The sequence below is a fragment of the Chlamydotis macqueenii genome, chromosome 2, assembly GCF_036417535.1.
Source record: "Chlamydotis macqueenii isolate bChlMac1 chromosome 2, bChlMac1.mat, whole genome shotgun sequence".
Lineage (NCBI taxonomy): Eukaryota > Metazoa > Chordata > Aves > Otidiformes > Otididae > Chlamydotis > Chlamydotis macqueenii.
Genome location: NC_141557.1, coordinates 111607913 through 111627922, shown reverse-complemented (window position 1 = coordinate 111627922; position 20010 = coordinate 111607913). Strand labels below are relative to the sequence as shown.

The following is a 20010-nucleotide window of genomic DNA, read 5'->3' as shown; positions in this document are numbered from 1 at the left end:
GCAAGTATTTGATAGTTTACCTTAGGGGTTGAACACTTTTTTCATCATCTGAGCTTATTTCCATTTCAAAAATCTCTTCCGTCCCAGTAGAAGAGATCTGATCTTCCTTCCTGCTATCTTGTTTGTATTTCTTTCTTCTTCTTTTTTTCTTTTTCACAGAACCTGGGGTGAATACACTCTCTGTTTCCACTGAGTGTGGAATTTCTGAGTTTGCACATGTCCTCTCATTTTCACCAGATTTCAAGTGATTGTCAGTGTCTTTAAAAAATTGGTCTTCAGTGGGTATTGGAGATGTTGCCAAATACGCAGGAACTTTTTCCTAAGTAAAAAAAAAAATAAAATAATGGACTAATTTTTTTTTACTTTGTTTTGTGCATACAGGATAGCTGTCAGCTACAGATCAAAATTTGCATCTATATTTAGACAGGAAACCATACAGTAGCCCAGTGGTATAAGGCTGATACCCAGAAAGGAACCAAGTTCACTAGAGGGATTACAAAAAGTTCAGAACGTAGGCCCCCTACCCTTAGGAAATCAGACTAAAACTGAACCATTATTCCTGTTTTTCAGAGATTCATTAGCTCCCAGTTGGAATAAGTTATTGGGAAATTGATTACTGCATTGGAATTCTCAAGTCAAATAAGTTACTTTTAACCAGTGGAAGTTTCACAGATAAAATTGTGAAAAACTGTCCTAAAAATTATAAGGCAAATTAAAAAGATGTAAAAATAGACAACTTTTATTAGTACAGAGGTCAGTAACACAAGCTACAAGAACTTAAGGCAAGAATTATTATAAGGCACTGCAATCTGTTTAACTGCAGTCAACAAGAACAAATATACTAAAATAAGTTAAAAAAAAAAATTCAACAAATCTTTAAAATAATGCTCTAATTGAAAAAAAGAATTAGTTACTTTCTTATCACTGGTAGCAGAATTGTACAAAACACCAAGCATCTTGGCAGCATATGAAAGTGATGTTAAGATTCAGTCACAGAAAATCCAGCTTTCATAAAAGCTACAATATTGCCAACACTACACAAAGAGTTTTTAACAGATTACTCTGTTAACACTGTATTGTAGCTATCATGAACCACAAAGTCCTTACATTTTCCTCCTCGGTTTCTTGTACAAAGAAAGCTTCTCCATTGTCACCCAGTTTCATATGAAGATCAACAGCATCACCATTAATTTCTATATCGATCTGTGGAAAGAAACAATTTAATGTAAATAATTAATCATAGAGGAAACACTGGTCTGAAGGCCCACTTAGCTCTGAGAGTAAACTTTGTTCCCCTGTATAATCATGTCTCTTTCTCCTCCCTCTGCTTTTTGAAGGAAGTCTGTTATAACAATAATCTTTATTTTGTTAGCCTGCAAAATACATCATGCTCCTAGCAGAGAACTTAACACCTACAAGCAAAATTGGAAAAATAAAAATACCCAAAACATCTGAAGACTGAATCTTACACCTCCTGAAGGCAGGCTTTGTTTCAATGGGATAAAGATTTGCCGTGATTATTTTCTGCAACTCAGTTAACTCAGATTTTCCTGCTTGTGAATTTATGGGGATACGACATAGGGCTACAACCCTTCTGCAACCACAGCGCTTTCGCCAGAGGAAGAATGTTCTCATAAAAAGGTACTTTAACTTAGATTACATTGCACAGGAGGGAGAAATTATCCTTCCTCACATGTATGAAATAAGAGAAAAAAAAAAAAGTCTAAAACCAAGATACATCTCTTCTACCTTCTCCTCTTTGTGAAATCTTGGGCATCCAGTTATGTTCCATTCCAAATTTTTCCAAACAAAATGTGTTGAATATTCAGATAAAATTACCTTATTTTTCAGTAAATGTGCTTATCTAATGGCATCTATATAATTGCATTCAGCCTAGCTAATTAAAAATAACTTAATATACATCAGATAGAAACACAATGGACTTGTCTTACTGTAGAAAATGCCAACGGCATTTCAGGTTATATATAGTTTAGACATTTTTGTCAAAAGGAGACTAAGTTAAATACTATAATTGCTATGAGATATCCAACACGTACATTATTCAAGTTCTAGTTTCCTGCCAGTACAAAAGAAAAAATTACACCCCAAGCTATACAGCTAGTATTATGACATGAATACTCATATTTATAGTTATCGTGATATGAAATGGCCAGACAAAAAGGACTAATCTTGAGATTAGCACATGGATTGCCAAGGAAAAAAACCACCACAGTTCTAACGAAAGACAGTATCCATGCATCCTAATCCACTTCATTATTTGCCTGTTTATGAGAAGAATCATTAACCAAGAAAACCCAATCACAGGAGATGATAAATTACAGGTAGATAACCAAATATGCATGGGGACTACATGCAAATCCTTAAGACATTAGCTTTTTTTTTTCCCCCCACAAGAACTGAAAGGTTTTGATCTGCAAATAATATTTATTTCACTATTGGAAACAGTTTATTCTTAAAATATTTTCCTGAGTTTCCAACTCAGCAACATGAATTTTTTTTAAAAAAAGAAAAGTTATCTTAGTGTTTCTTTTTTCCAGCCTTTTCTTTATGCTGATTTAGACAGACAAAAATCCCTGATTTTAGTACCTATACCTCACACTCGTTTCTGGAGACTTCAGTATATCTTATGCATATCTGTGCTTCAGCTCTATACTTATTTTGCATTACCATACATCCTGAGACTACCAGTTGGTCTTAGACTCATAACATGCCAGAGAAAAATGTGTGCTTAACACAGTTATCAGCATTCATTTGACTCTCTTCATTGAGAGAATACTGAAATGTAGAACGGCAACTCCAAGGATGAAGGGAGCAAGAAGCTCCCTTGAGTCCTCCACTCAAGCAAAAGCTGAAAACTATGCTGACAGCCTAGTATAGCAGGTACCAAGAACAGATATTTCTACCATTCAACAGCTTTTTAGAGGTATTCAGAAGCTGAAATCCTCTCAGATTTGGTTCAGGTTCTCAGAATTGTCATTAAAGACATTTGCCAAGCTCAAGTTTCAGATCACTCCCGTTCTATGTGTATCTCAATTGCTCAGACATTAGAAAAAGTACAGCTATACCACCTTCCTGAAAAACTGTAATGTAATCCGTTGCAGAATTGTTAAGGAAAATCAACTTTTTGTCATCAGCGTGCTCATTAAGAAAAAACACTAGCAGTGGGAAATCAAAACAAAAAAATGAAACAAGAAAACTGTTGCTAGCCTGTGTTACTAGGATAAATGTACAACTTTAATGCATGTAACTCCCAGTATGATCATTAACAAAAAAACCTCCTAACATAACTGCTTTTAGTTGCACCTCATTCTCCTTTTACAACCAAAATATAAAGATGGAGGTAGTCTTCTGCAGTGTCCTTTCACTTCTTAGAAAAGCAGCATATAATCCTAAGGTTTTACAATCTGTCTAAATCAATCCATCTTTTTTTTGGTAGAACACTCACAGGCAACACTGCCATACACAGTACTCCCTACTGACAGTAATGTAAAGTCCCCCCACAATAGGTGCATTTTTCAGTCAAATTTACAACCCAGTCCAACTCATTCCCTAGGCACAATTGCTAAAGCCTATGGAAAGGGGATGGCAGGACAATCTGCTCAGGTAGCACCACAGTCTCAGACTGGCCGGACAGGGAATTATACCAGGTTCTCTTTCAATATGCCCATATAGGAATGAAGCTTCAGTCCCAGTTTTTATTTGCTTGTGGGTATGAATAACTGCATTTTCTACTGTGTATCAGTCTTGAATAGAGCTAACAAACAGTAATATTTATGATAGGTCACCAACCCTTAAGACATGCTCTATTTGTTCTCCAGACATTCCAAAAATAGTTGCTTGCAACATCAGGGATCAGTTAAACAGCATTAAGCATTTCTTTCCCAGCATACTTAAACAAATAAACGAATAGGCATGTAAACAGTTTAAGACTGTGAAGTCTATATGTTTGTATTATTCTTTTTGCATAGCTCAAGAGCTGTCAAAGCTTTTCTTTCACAGTATTTTTTTTGCAGAGTCCTTAGACTACAACAGGAAGTTCTGTTTCGCATTTTAAAACTATCACACTGTGCAGTATATATGAGAAACTGCTCTGTACTAAATCAGCCTGCTAACTGGGTATGTTGGGGGCTGGGGAAGGAAGGAAGAGGGGAAAAAGGGGAATGCATTGGCATTCAAAACTTTGGTTTGGCCCACTTTCTGAACTTACCACTTTTTCTTTAGAGCGCAATACACCAAGCTTCCCAAATCGGACATGAAAAGGGGAACACTGGTATGTACCATCCTGTTGCCGGACCACAATGACATCAATGCATCCTGAAAGCGTAGCCTGATTAATGCCTTTGTACAGCTCCTTCACAGTTACCAGGACTTGTCCTGCAAGTTGTCCTACGTAGTTCATAGTCTGAGACTACAGGAGAGGAAGAAAAAAAAAAAAAAGTAAATAAATTTTTTAAACATTAAAAGTTTTTTAAAATCATGTTTTAAAAAAACATCTAAACAGATGTGCAACGTCATTTATCAATTACTCTAATCATTGTAACAAGCTTTACACAAATGCCTTCAAGAGTCAACAGAATTTTGAGTCAATTTTTCTATTACTAACAGTCTCCAAAAAGTTACAAAACCAACTCTTAATAATCAACTTCAATCTATAATTATTTAAATATTTTAAATTAAATTTTGAAGCACGCCATATTTAAACCCCAAAGTCTAGATTCAAGTGATGCTTAATTACCCAGATAAGCTAAAAAGACACTCTCTGAAGACTGCCTATTTAATACAACCGATGCTCTATTGAAAACGGAGAGATCTATACATAACAATGCAAAAAAAAAAAATCTAAAAAGTCAGGAAAAGTTATGTAGAGTGTACTGCATGTAACTATTATTTTACAGCTCTATATTTTAAAAATGGCTGGATCTAATGGGAATGAGAGGAGTTTGAGAACGAGTGTAGTGAAAACAAGTATGGAGGAAATCCAGTTTTCTTCCTACATAAGGAAAGCACACCACCAGTGAATTTATTTGTTGTTAAACAAGTATAAAACCTCTTGCAATATAAAAATCATGAGCTTATAAAAATCCTTGCTGAAAACCACTGCCATTCAGAAGTTAAAACTGGGATGAGCAATACTTCCACCTGTGGTAGGTGATGCCTAAGTTATGAGACTCTCCCATTCATTTTTGGTTACATAAAACTACAATAAGTATCATCCATAGTTACAATGTATATGTCTCTAAACAGCTTAACAACACTTGTATGTACCTGCATTTTAAACAGCTGTTGAAGGAAAGCTTGCTCTGCAAAAACACAGTGAACCTAGCAACATAACCTTGTCCTGAACACACTTCTTCCCAAGAAGCAGACGACTTACCAGCTAAGAACCACTATTTCCACAAAAATTACACCTAAAGAATAAACAATAAATTCCAAATACTACATTTTCATATGGGAAAAGCAAGTCTTAACCAAGTTTACATTTAAAATAATATATTGCATGAGTGTGTAAAGAGTTATCTTACCCGCCAACTACTTTCCACAAGTTTCACAAAGTTTCAGTCCAGAAAAAACAAATCTTTTACAGTTTTTTTTTTTTTGTGGTTATTCATACTCCTGACATCAGAAAATTGATAAAGAACAATATGCAGTCTAGGTGAAGGAATCTTTCCAGATGAGAACGAGCAGTTCAGGATAGAATACAAGAAAAGGAAAACACACACAATAAGAAGATTATGCTATAGTCAAACAAGAAGCAAGAACACATAGAACCACTTATCGAACATTCTGTCTAATCCATTAAAAATACTTAAGCGAATTAATGAATTTTGAATAAATGCAAATCTTTCAGACTAAGAATACAAATGTGAACTATGACTGCCAATAAGAAAAGCCCAAAGATTTCTCAGAACATCTGAGCTTTAATAGAAAGAAGAGGGAAAACTGTGAAGGTGTTCTAACGGAAACCTAAGTGCAACCCTTTCTCATTCTGCCTTTTCCCACCTCCCACCCAAGAGACCGCTACAAGCTCCTTTCAAATACATCCAAGCAATCGCATGCCACTGAAGTTAATGGTATTATTTGGGAAAACAAACAGCCACTGCAAACAAGCAAAACACACAACCCTGAATATACAACGGGGCTTAAATTGTAAAAATTATATTTCTATTAAAAAGTCTACAGTGGATTTCTTTGTCTATTTGCTAAACTATTTTCATTAGCCTCTGAACAAGGTTTAGGATTTTTCTTAATGCCTCCAAACAAAAACATATTGCACTACAAGAGTTCTTCCTCCTGTTACTGCTTTCATTATCTAGGTAATTAATCAATTATTTCTGTTGTGGGCCTTCAAAGTCTTCCTTAGAGTAACACAGGGTGTATTGCATTCATTCAAATGGAAGCTATTTTCATAGCACCTAACAGTACCAATATAATTGTGAACATACAGGAAATCTAAAACTACTTTCACAGACTTAGAGCAGCTACAGAAGTATTTTTCTCCATCTCAGGCCTAACATACATTACCTAATGATATTAGACTTTTTGGGGAGGGGGGAAATCCTTCCTCTCCACAAGATTTAAAAAGGAAGATGTGGGTTTTCTAATACAGATTTAAAACTGTTTTGAAGTCATCCGCAGAATCACTACACCTGGTAATAAGCTATAGAATTTTCTCCCGTAGCTTTTGTACAGTATGGCTGATGAAGACAGTAAGAACAGACTGTTACTGAGTGACTAACGAGATTAGTAGAATGGACTCCCTACCAACATTAGTGATTAATAAAACGCAGTTTAATCTCTAAGTAGTTTCATGTACTACTATAAAACTGACTGCTTGCTAATGAAATAATAGCTCACTATGGCTAAAATGTGGAGGTCTCAATTGAACCCTTCCCCATCTGGCCCTCTTCATGAACTGTTTTTAGCTCACTGACACAACTGGCAGAAGTCCACCATTTTTTTTGGTGGTGGTGGTGGTTCCAGGGGGTTAGTATCATGAAGAAGAACCTGACAGACACCGTGAGTGATGAGGCACACAGAAGCACCAGAGAGCTAGGAAAAAAAAAAAGGCTAGAGCAGGGAACTGAACATCTTCCTTTTGATAACTGAGATATTTGCTGCATCTCATGGAGCTGTAATCCAAGATAGAAAGGTAGCAATATCTCTGCTTTACTGTTTAAGCAATTAGTCTTCCCGTACAATGACAGTGAATCTTTATTCTCAATCTTAGGAAAAACTCTCTAACACATAGTCATTATCATTCACAGCTGCACCTTGGCCACTTCCAAGAAGAGTCTATGGTACTGGCTTGTGAAGAAAAGTTGGTGTCATGTCACCAAGGAGACTGAATTTATTAAAAGAAATGCTTGGCACAAGCAGGAATAGAAGTCCTTAACAGAGTCTCCATTCCACATATGTAATTTCATTGAATAGGACTTAAGAAGTGGACAACAGCAAGAAATCCTCCATCATTTAAGTAGTGCCTGTTTAAAAGATCAGAATTTCACACCAACTGCTAAGGCTTGAGTTCAGTTGATAAATAATCTAGTTTTCCTCACATACATGTTAACTGACCTTGTCTAACCACAGAAAAATCACAAAAAAAAAAAAACCCACAAGACTGAAGCATTCACCTATTTACATATTCTTGCTTTTCTGTAGCACAAGTTATCTCTCTTATAGATCTGAGGTATATTTCTGTAGCTTACCGCACAGCCACTTTCATGATCATACATAAACAGAATAACCTCTTCGTGTGAAAAGATATGAACTTTTCAACCTACTGAGTATTCAAAACAATGTTTATACGGAAAGAGGCTTTTATGATCCAAGTCTTAATGCAAACATTGTTTCATACATTGTAAGTAAGCAAAATTGTAGATCAGAAACCAATTTATATTATTATCAGGTTGTAATTCAGCTTTAATACAATGGTTCACTTGCTAAGATAAACATGTTATTTAAGAAAAGTTCAAACTATAGCAAGCAAATGATCAAATAGAAATAGTGTCACTACATACCTGAGAAACTTGAGATGTTTAATGTATCTCAAACGTCAAGAGAATCCCAGCTCAGAGATTTTAAAAATTTGGGGTTTTTTTTTTTTTGCTTTAAGTTTTATCGTATATTGTTGGAAAACTTGTGGTGAGCAGTCCTGAATCTGACTACAGAGAGGAACAATGTAAAAAGCTATTGTGTTGACTCTTGCAAATACAATAGCCTGATCACAGAATAAGAGGTGAGACAAAGTATTTTCTCGATAACGCTTTATTTCATACTTAGTAAGCATTTGTTAAATGTCATTGTCCTGAAAGAAGAGAAAACCAGAGAGCAGTATGCCTTCATAACCTGCTATAAGAATCTAAAAAGCATGCCAATTTCCAGTTCTGCAATTCAAGATAGAAGTTTGATGGACAAGACAAGCTACAGGAAGGGCAATGCAGCAACATTTCACAATATTGTTCACCTTTGAAGTTTTATTTATTTCGCTATCCAGAGAATATACACTACCTAATGCAGTCAAACTCTAGAACTCTGCATAAAAGCTAATGTAGCTCACCACCTAGCTGCTTCTAGGACAGCAAATTAAAAGGCTATCAATACATAAGGTCTTACAGCAGAAAACACACTTTTTGTGACTTCTGAGGCTCCAGATAAATTGATTTTTGAATGTTTATGCAATGCTACCTAGTTTGCAAAAAAATCTTATAGCTAAATATATTAATACTACTAAGCTAACTGCAACTGTAATTGGAACAGGGAAAAGGATCTGTCTGGCCTGTATCATACTAAAGATTTTTTTTTTTTTTTTCCTGGCAAGAAGCCATTCCACCACAAGAAGGCAGAAACCTAAACTGCTTTTTTTTTTTTTTTTTTTGCTTTGCTTGTTTTGAGATAGAGCATGTAAAAATAAATACAAAATAAGAAAATAAAATATCTACTTTGGAAGTTCAATAACTAAAAATAAAATTTTGTGCCTCCATCTATTAAATACTCAAATCAGTTAAACTAAAATTAATCCTGTACATGTTGGTTGACTTCCATTGTTACAGCAATGAGGAATAGAATGGCTCTCAGAAATAATGATTAAACAGTACTACAGCTCAGATTAAGTATAGATGCCAAATTTTCAAAACTCATCACGACGAAATGCTTACATTAGCATAATTTGAGCAGCTCATTTTGCGGATAGGAATTACATATATATACCATTAACAAATATGTTATTTTAGCTGCTACAAAACCAACATGTTTTCTTGAACAACTTCTTAATGTTATTCATTAATATCCATATATAAATGCAAGATATAATCAAAAGGCTATTCACAAATGTGTGATTTCTGGGCATGTGGAGTATTGCTTTCATAAAGATAAACTGCACTTTTTGAGTTCTTAAAGCCAGCACTCATGAACATGAACACTACAAGTGCCCAGTTCAACAACAGAAAGAGTGCAAGTTATTCAAAGGCAAGCAATCAGATTGCTTTAGAGAGATACAGCTTTAGAGGGCATTAATTTTAACTATCACTGCAACAAAAAAAAAGTTACCTAAATGTAGATCTTAGCTTACAAAAGAGTAGATATTTATACATCCCACTTATTTTGAGATACATTTAGAGGATTAAAAGATAGTCTAATGCCACATGATGTGAACAGTAAAGAAGTTGCATTTGTTTCAAGAGATTAGGTAGAAAAACAAAATAAAAATCATGCACAGCAATGGCTTCTCTTAATTTATCTCATCTTGCCTATGTTTGCATGCATATGTATTTATGAGGCAGGAACTTTGCTTAACCAGAGAAAATCTTTATTTAAGTATTTTACTAGTTTCTATTTTGTACCCTGACAAGACTTGGGCAGGGTGGGGGGAAGAGACCATTTGAAACAGGACCACTGTAGCATCAGGTCTACTCAGCAAAAAGAAGCAAACAAAAACATCTTTGCTCCTAAGTGAAGATTTTAATTGGGGTTTAGGACTGCTCCTAGTACTGCACAGAGCACTTATGGCACAAAAATGGGAAACAAAGTGTGTTGAATGCCTAATTAAAGTCTTCCACATACTATTAAACGCAGGCAGTTAATTTTTACGTATTTTAACTAGGCTACAGGAAATTATATACCCATACTTAGTAATAAATCTGTCAAACTCACCAAGATTCCAGAAGGAACTCTTTCATGATCAGCAACAACGCTTCTACTGAAGTCATCTTCAAAACCATCCTTTTCCGAGAAATGCATCTCAGAAAACAGGAAACTAACTTTCCACAGCACAGGTAAACACAAAGCTTACAGCCCTAACATAATGTTGTATCAGTATTTCTCCTCTTTCCATAGAAGCAGAAGAATTATGTAAATCTTCTGGTCTTTTAAAGAAAAAATGCCTGGTATACTTCCCACGCAGTATTATGATTAAAAAGGAAGCGCTTCTTTAAGAAAGCTCACATAGAAACTCCCTCACCAATAGGCTTTGCTTGAAATGTCACAGCCCTCTTGCGCTCTTTGAGATAAGTAATAACATGGGCAGACTTTGCCATATGTTTGCACTGATAGGTAATGATCTTGTTTTACATCAGGTCACATGACTGTAGCTGAGGCTCCCACGAAAAGAAACAGGGATTTAGTTAATGATTCTTAAGCAAAGTCTACATTAGCTCACTCAGAGACTTTTCGCCCACTGTTGCAACTCTACCACCTGTAGCAGCATTCAAAGTCCTAGTCCAGCCTCCTGCCACTCCACGTGCCTGCCCCCTCTGTCTCACTGGGCTAGCTTGTCATGTTTGATAGGACAAACTTGATGACTTTTCACAGTTTGGTATTTGTGGGCTATTTCTCCCCCTTTTTGAAACTGCATTATAATAATAAAGAGACAATCCACCTGGTGTAAGCCATAGGAAAACAATGCACATCAAAATAAACATTTTCTCCTGTGGAAATATTTGTACTTTCTTTAAACTGAATTGTCAAAGCAGTATAATTTGGGTGTATGGATAACACATAGCAGTTTATTGTACACCTATGTCCATGACTGAGAATAAGAATTAATTTCTGATGTGAGAAATTTTGAAATGTCATTACTTCTCTAAATAGTATCACGGCTAGGTAAAGTAACTGAGGAAGTGTAGTAGTATAAGGAAACAATTCTGCGTCTGAATAGGAGAGATATTCTCCGAGGACCATTAATGTTCCCTCATCATAGACATATTCCTTTCACCTTAAACCCACACATCTCCTCCCCATCCCGCAGTGTTACTTTGTCGCTGCTACAGAAGACTGTGGAGGACTACTTCTGGAATTACAAACTAAAGGATAATCTAGAATCCTACTACCATCTTCATTCTATCCTCCTCTAAGTTTTGTAAATTTAAGCAGCAGGCTCGGATGCAAGGACAATTAATCATATTACTGGATGCAGTCAAACGGCTTCTAGGTTTCCAAAATAATTAACAAACTACACTCAAGGCCAAAACTGAATCAGTCTTGATGATTGATCATTAAATTGAGTGTTGGGATTGCAACACCTGCAGTAAGGTCGCAATAAACTGCTACCATCTCTGGGCCCTTTTCTATACACCACTTAAGTTCATATTTCATGTGGCTCTTCAGAGGAAAAGTTTCTGGTTTTGTTAGCAGACATGACAAGTATTTTTATAGGATATTAAGAATTACTAGACACACTCAATTTTCCTCTGCTTGTTCATCATTCCTTTATCATGTGCGTTCCATTAAAATATGGTAAAATTCACAAAGTTATGAGCAGAACGGAAGACAGCTTTGTAAGACAGTCTTTTCAAACAGTTTTGACTTAGCTGTACATTATTTTTTTTTGTGTACAACTTTGTTGTATCTATTCTATTTCAGCTTTGTTCAGTATTTCACTGACATTATTTTCTTCAAATCTTATAAAAGTGCTTTAGAAGACAGCCTTTCTAGAACACAGAATAAAGTGCGATCACTGCACAGGCAATAAGGTAAGATTTAGACAGGTAATAAGCTTTGCACATTTAGTAAGCTTCCTCATCTTTTATTTCTCAATATTAATCAGGTAAATAAAACATAATTCTCTAAGTTTAAGTACTATGTTATTTACTTACAATTTAAACAGGAAAATTAGCTTTAGTTTTGAAAAGCAAATACTCCAAATTTAGAAGTATTAGAAGACATTTTTCATGCAACCTTAATCCAGCCCTTTCGCATGGGTAGACTTGACTTTACTGTGACTTAGCCTCAGAAAGCACATGAGTTTTTGCACTAGCTTCATGCCAGTTAATGTTGCTGACAAAGATCTGTCATCATCCTATGTTCTTTTTTTTTTTTTCTCTGCTCTTTGTGTGTCTACACATCTTATCCCATTGCTCCATTGATTAAAATCCCTGATGGGAAATACGATTCCATTTTTAAATTGTACTTTTCTATAGGAACCTTCAGAATATATTTGATTGCATTCATTCAGTTTTACAGCATCCCAGAGACACAGTATTATTTTCTTCACCCACACAATGCAAAACTCAGGCCAGGAGATTAGGAATTAAAAATACAGGGAGTTTTAGCGCAGTTAAAACTTGACTTGGCATAGTTTCCCTCCACTTTTTACCTCTTTGCATATTCCAAACCTCTCTGCATTCCAAACATTGCTTCCACAGGCTGCATTTGTAGCTGCTAATCAGGTTTACATATTCCATGTGATCATTACAAAAAAAAAAAAAAAAAAAGTCTGATTGCCTGTGAAAATTCCATTTAAGGGATTTGATTGTACTGTATAGGGACAGTAGAACTTATCCCCAGATCAGTACATGTCATTCTCAGTCCTGAAAAGAAGGAAGCAGAATTCCTATACACTTGAGCTTCTATCAGTACACAACCACAGCTCCCTGAGATCAGCATAAATTTGCTGAGACAAATGAATGAGAATCCTTGTTCAATTAACATATCCTAATAGATACACTTAGCATGGGAAAACCTTCCTTCATGTCCTGTATGTCTCCGGCACTCCATCCTGCCCCAAATCATTTTACTTACTATCAGCTAAGACTTAAGTACCACAGTTCTCCATCTCACACCCCATCTGCCCTTTCCCTCCGGCCTCAACTCTGACTCCTGAATTCCACCACACTTCTTTATTTTCATGCACTTTTTACACTTTGTCTATTGGGTGCAAACAAAGCAGAAGGTTTCCCAATTCTCCTATAGATGACAAAAATTAGACTGGGATTGAAAATTATGAAAATCAGACTGGGATTGAAAACAATTTCCTGCACCCAAGTTCTTGATCCTAGCCCTAGTCTTAAGCATCTACTTACTGAAACTGGAAATGAAGTTCTGCTCTTTCATGCTTGTAATAAAATACATACAATACAGCATCTTTGTTACTTTTAACTGCAAAAGACTATCCATTCTCATTATAGACTTTTAAACCTAATTCAAAGGCTAATAACTTTGCCAAATTAAAATAAATTTACACATGAATAACAAAACATACTGAAGGAAAACCATCTGCCTCAGATCCCCTCTGAAAGGGACTGGAGAATTTTTCTATGAGAAAACAGCTAGTTTTTCCTCTAGTAGAGTGGAAACATACCATCAAGTTTCATTTCTTACAAAAAAAAATGAATACTTGCTAAAATTTTCCATATAAAGACTGAAGGAGGTTAGAACATAACTTTGAATGAAATTTTCCATTTTAGCAAAGTTATGTGCAACTAAAAAATCAAGTTCTGCTGAAAAATACTGAAAAAGACTAAAAGGCAGTGTCATCTGTTTTCAAGCAATGCCTTGCACACTAAATTGGTGGTTAAAAAATTAATAAAATCAGATGTCTAGGTTTCCATCTATGACGCAAGATGGTAAATTCAATGCCTTCAGGATCTCCTGTCAGGAAGAGTCAAGAGCCATTCAAATTTGAATTTCTTCAGAGAAGCTTAAGTTATTTTTTTATCTCTACGGAAAAAAAAAACAAAACCAAACAAGATAGCAAGACAGGAAATCCGCAGTTTACTTGGACTTGGCCCTTACGTAATGTGTCAACAGTTATATCTGTGTGATCTACTATGAATCATCTGATTCCAGTATTATAGCATCTTTCCTTGTATTAATTTGAGCATTTTCTTCTTTTTTTTTTTTGCAAAAAAAAAAAAAAGTAACTTTTTTTTCTGTTTACATATGAACTTCAGCAAGAACATAAAGTGAATTTTACTGTTAAAATGACGAGTTCAATCAAAAACTTAGGTTACACACAAAAAGTTCTTATGTATGTGAAGACCTTAACTTTTTTCAAGGTACTGAAAAGAAGTAACTGGCTAATCCAAGAGTGCACCCCTTTGGAATCTGCACGGGCATATCCCACAGAAGTGCTTGCTACACTTGACCCAACTATTTCCAGCAGTACAGACTCTTCTACAGCCACATCATCCTTGGTTGAACTTAGTTCTAGACACATACCACAGAAATCAAAGTTTCTGTACAGAAATTCCATCTATCTCATTTTTGCATACAATGAGACAAAGCAGATGAAGCTTTTCCTCTATGTTTCTAGTAAGCACTAAATATTTCCCCGATGAGCAATCCCTTATCTTTCTATTGTCTCCATGTAAAAAGGTTTCTTTCCAGCCAGTGACCTGCCTCAGATGTGTTTATATTTTCTTACAGTCTTCCAGGATTTAAAAGTCAAAGCAAAAGAAAACAGTGTGTATTTAAGCGGGAAATGCATCCTGATCTATTAGTGGTGAATAATTTGGTTACCTTTAGAATGGATACATCAATGTAAGATCTGAGACTAGTACATATCTTCAGGTTGACAAGAAAGAACAGAAGTATACTTATTCAGAGAAATGCATGTATGGAATACCCAAAAAGTTCTAGATGTAGTGTATATAAACAATACATCTTTTTTACTTGATAGACTCTCCATATTGTTGAACTGAGGAACATATACCAAAATAGAACACCACCCAGAAATTTAATTGGCATTGGCAATTTTATCAGAAAATCAGGTAAAAATGCTAGTCTTACAGAATTCCCACACAAAGGTATTCATAGCATGAGATACAGCTGAGCAAAGCAGCATATGCTTAGTCATTCACCAAACATGATCTACCTGCATTATTGAGTTTTAATGAACACAAAGATCACATCTGTCTGAAGGATACATCTGTTCACCCCTAGCACACAATTGCATGTCTGCACATCTATATGGGACAGGACAAACCTGTAAAGCAGTGTCAGAGATTTCTTGTTTGTGTTAACACACATACTATTCATTTAGGGAACGAACAGCTTCCTTCCCACTACGTAATTTTTTAAAAAAACTCATTGTATTTGAGTTCACATCACAAACTAAATTCTAGTGCTAGTCAAATGAGAGAAAATTACTTCCATCTATAATGGGATCTCAGCTACAATTCATTATTGAAAGTACTTCATTGAAAGAATTTTGCAAAGAATCCTTTACACATTTCCTTTAAAAGGCCTTTCATAACCATCAATCCAGAGGAAGTACATCTCCTGAGGAGACAGTTATGCAGTCTGAAAAAAAGACAAGTAAGCCTAAAGACATGGCCTAAGACTGTCTTAGCACATGCTGACTTCAGCCACATAGACCAACACAAATATGTCACCTGGTACACCGAAGACTTTTCTATTATTACTTGGCTTATTTACATTCCTGGTACCGAACTTAAGCACTTTGGATAAAGATATGGGCCAGTTTCTCAGTTAAAGATCTTATCCATTCACTCAGTACAGATAGCAGCAATGAGGAAGAGACCCTTAGTTTTTGGTAAAAGAATGACTTAGGACAACTTCTGGCAGTTAATGTCAAATTACATTACTGCAAAGGTGAAAGAGACTGATAAGAATAAAATACTTAACTCAGAAGGGGAAGCTAGCATCCTTTACTTGCAAATCTCCTTGAAATATAAACACAAGAAAAAAAATTAAATTTCTAGCAAAATTTAAATAAATAAATCAATCAATCAATCTCCCCCAAAGTGTGCTTAAGCTCCAACACAAACACAATCTAGCCCCACATGACAGTTCGATGTTAAATCAGCCTGCCTGCATAAACTGAAATGCAAGCTGTTTACTGTTACTACACTCTAGAGTGTAACAACCAAGACGAGATGGCAGCTAGGCAGACTAAAACCTCATTTTTAAGTGAAACATTCTTTGCAAAAGCAGCAACACGTCTACTCTTTGAAGTGGATCATTTTATTTACAATTTTTAAAAATCTCTGCTTACCTATATAGTAGTAAGATATTTACATAGATGACATCTTTGTGTTACTGTAGAACCTTAAAATGCAACTTCAATGAGATCAAAGGTTCATAAAGTACCCCTGATCAGCACTGCCACAATGCAAAAATCATCAGGATACAGTATACCACTATGTTATGTTCTCAGAATTTGCCCAGTATGGGATGAAGATATCTAATGTATACGCTTTAGACCTGGATTTGATCACAAACATATTACCTGCTGTTTTGTATGAACCCGAAAGCTTTTTAACTGCGGACATGTGCAAATGTACCACGCAGCACTGAATCTCACAACACAAAGTGTTCTTACATCCCTTTTCAGACAGTTACCTATAATATATTTGCAATCTATGATATAAACAATGATTAAAAGTTATTTATATATAAGCCAAAGCTATTTTACAAAAAGAAACAAAAAGTAGTAGTGTAATTCAGCACAGATATCTTACAATCACACACACATCTTGAAGAACAGTCTGTTTTCCTATATGTTGCAATCTTGCACTTAAGATGTAAAAGACTGGAAAAAAAAAAGAAAATTGTGATCTGGAGTATTAACCACGTAAACATCTTCCAGGAAGAGAGAAACAAATGCAACTAATTTAACCTCTAGCTTTGACAGTTTCCCAGTGCGTGTTTAAACAAAATCCTTTCAGCTCTGTCTGATCTAGACTGCAAGTTCTCTGTGGCAGCGACCAAGTCACAAAGCACGCAATGCAAAGCAGGGCTATTCTGGGCCTCAGGATACATAAGGAGGTGTCAAGTGCAGTAAGCACAGTTTCTGTTTCCCCATAATTGATCATGACTTTACACTAGTGGAAAGAAATGCTTCTGCACTGCGAAACCAGAACATTTTACATTTCTGTCTTCCAAATAAATAATAACAAAGAACTAAACTTAATTTTGTAACAAATCAAAATGTTAAGTACTAAGAATAAGACAAGTTCAGACACCATTTCTTTTACAGGCTTAAAAAAACCAAATATTTTATATGCTTAACTGAAAAGTTACGCTACGAGTGTAAAAATTAACACTGTAATTGGTTACAAGAGCCTTTTAGCACTATTTGTCCCTACTGTAATTAAAAGTAATACCAGATAAGACAGCATTTCATTAAAAGTTCATGACATGCTGAGTTCATTTAAGAACTTTTTAACTTTAGCTTATCAGTTTAATATTCTGCTATATAACAGTAATGTTTTTACAGAGCACCTCACAGATCATTCCATTACTCCACTCAAGTAAAGAGATCCTCCTTGATTTTTGTAAGAGATGGTGAAATTGTCTACATTCTTGTATGTTCTGGGATGCAAAGAAACTACAGCAGGGTTTAGAAGGTATATGTGCCAGCTTTGTCTGGGATAGAGCTAATTTTCTTCATAGCAGCTACTATGGGCCTATGTTTTGGATTTGTGCTGAAAACAGTGTTGATAACACAGGGATGTTGTAGTTACTGCTGAGCAGTGCTTACACAGAGTCAAGGCCGTTTCTGCTTCTCACCCCACCAGTGAGTAGACTGGGGGTGCACAAGAAGCTGGGAGGGGACACAGGCAGAACAGCTGACCTCAACTGACCAAAGGGATATCCCCTACTGTATGAGGTCATGCTCAGCATATAGAGCTGGAGGAAGAAGAAGGAAAGGGGAGGACATTCAGAGGAATGCCACTTTGTCTTCCCAAGTAACCCTTATTCGTGATGGAGCCCTGCTTTCCTGGAGATGGCTGGACACCTGCCTGCCAATGGGAAGCAGTGAATTAATTCTTTGTTTTGCTTTGGTTGCGTGCACAGCTTTTGCTTTGCCTGTTAAATTTTCTTTATTTCAACCCACAAGTTTTCTCATTTTTACTCTTCCGATTTTCTCCCTCATCCCACCAGGTGTGGTGCTTAGTTGCTGGCTGGGGCTAAACCATGACAGCACAACTGATGGTCCTGGCTAGAGCTAGTTGCCTACTACACATACAAAAAATTGTTAGGTATCTACTGAGTGACTGACATGCCCACACTTTCAGTAACACAAAGTGAAGGTATTTTGTGACTTAGGATTTTTCATTCTGACTAATGAATATCTGCACATTCTTAAAATGCGTATAACACTACACATTTTTTCCTCTTTCAATACATTTGGCATCATTAAGAGCTCCGTATTCAAAACCACCCTGAGAAATGCTATTATAAAGTATAAAAAAACCAAAAACAAACAAACAAACAAAACCCAAAAAACAAACAACTGAATTCTGTAGGAGTGTATCATCTTTTCCTCCGACCGTATTTGAAATAATACCATATACCATTATGGCATACGACTAACAAATTATCTGCCACAACAACAATGAAATTTTGTTTGGAAAAAAAGTAAGCAGACAATGTACACATACAAAATGCAGCCAAGACATTAATATAATACCATTTTGCTAGAAATGCGCACGTTTAAACAGCTTATTGTCTTGCTCTGTTAAAAATCATTGATGTCTGCTACATGTACTCAGTAACCACTTAACGAGAAGGAAAATGCAGTTCACTCAAATTAATTTAGACGTCCGCTTGGCAAAAACTCAAACACATACACAAAAAATGTAGACAGCGTACTTCCAGTGACTGACATTTCGCGTTCTCTATACCAGTAGGGATAAACAGAAAAAAAAACCAAAGGAGGAGTGTCCCGCAGGTACTCAAGTTAACAGCCGGAGTTTAGGGGTACGGAGCTCGGGCAGCAGGGCACCTACCGCGATTCTTAACGTGTCAGAGTCGCGCCGCCAAGCAGAGCCACCGGCACCGGCGTTTCAAAAGGGTCGGCGGCCCCCATGGCACCGCGAGGCTCGAAAGCAGCTCCCGGGGCCACCCAAGGGCGGCCGCAGCCTCCCCAACCCCGGTCCGCCCGGCAGCAAGGGGATGGGAGAGGAGAGGGATGTCTCCCCTTCCCCCCACACTGGGACAGCCCGGGCTGCGAGGAACCCAGGGCAGCGGCGGGGAGCGCGGGCACGGCCGGCGGGCGGGCAGGCCGGCCGGTGCTCAGTGACGGTTAAGGAAGGGGGGGTTGAGGGAGTGGTGCTCAACGGTCGCTGCTCGGAGCCTTCTTCGGGGAGGGGAGCGATGGCGGGCCGGCAGCGGGGACAGGCCCTCTGCTACCCACCTTCCCCCGCAGCCGCACGGGCTCGCTCGGCGCCCTCTCCTCTCCGCTTCTCTCTCCCTCACACAGGCAGGCACCCCGCCCCCGTGCGCGCCTCCGTCCTTCCCCAGGCCGACTTGGCGGCGGCCCCTTCTCCCTTACCTCGAGCGAGGCCCGGCGGCGGCCGAGGGACGGATGAATGGACGGAGGGGAGCAGCCCGGGAGCGGACGCGGGGCAGGGGTGAGGAGGGCAGGGAGCAGCCGCGCTCGGCTGGATGCGAACTGCGCCAAGCAGCGGCAGCGGCGGCGGCGACGGTTCGTGCAGCGCGTGCACGCCCGCTCACCCGCGCTGGCGGCGGGTGGCGGGGGCGCGCCGCCGCGGCGCGGGTGGGTGGGTGGGCGGGCGGACAAACGAGCGAGTGTGCGCGCGCGCGCCACCTCAGCGGCGCGATCCCGCCTCGCCCTGGGCGCCACGTGACCTTGAGGCGACGCGGGGACGGGAAGGGAGGGGAAGGAGGGGCGCGCGCGTGCGCGCGCGGCGGGCGTGGGTTGAGCGGGAGCGGCGGTGCGGTGCGGTGCGGTGCACGTAGGCGCGGTCGTGTGCCGTGCCGTGCCGTGCCATGCTTGGGCTGGGG

At 37.8% G+C, this 20010-nt stretch overlaps 1 protein-coding gene across 6 annotated transcripts in view; it reads right to left on the bottom strand.

The window, feature by feature from the left end:
- Positions 1–19739, bottom strand: part of LPIN2 (lipin 2) — a 43550-nt gene extending 23811 nt beyond the window's left edge. For 2 of the 6 annotated variants that reach the window (XM_010124939.2, XM_086740681.1), the window contains exons 1-4: positions 10171–10501; positions 4229–4429; positions 1108–1203; positions 21–319 (exon numbers count right to left, since the gene is read on the bottom strand). In XM_010124939.2, the coding sequence (XP_010123241.2) occupies positions 21–319; positions 1108–1203; positions 4229–4429; positions 10171–10257 (683 nt within the window). In that variant the 5' untranslated portion in view covers positions 10258–10501. Of the gene's footprint in view, positions 1–20; positions 320–1107; positions 1204–4228; positions 4430–10170; positions 10503–18992; positions 19144–19537 lie in introns of those variants that run through there. The other 4 variants (XM_086740683.1, XM_086740680.1, XM_086740679.1 and 1 more) reach the window with 4 other exon arrangements.
- Positions 19740–20010: the final 271 nt, after the last annotated feature.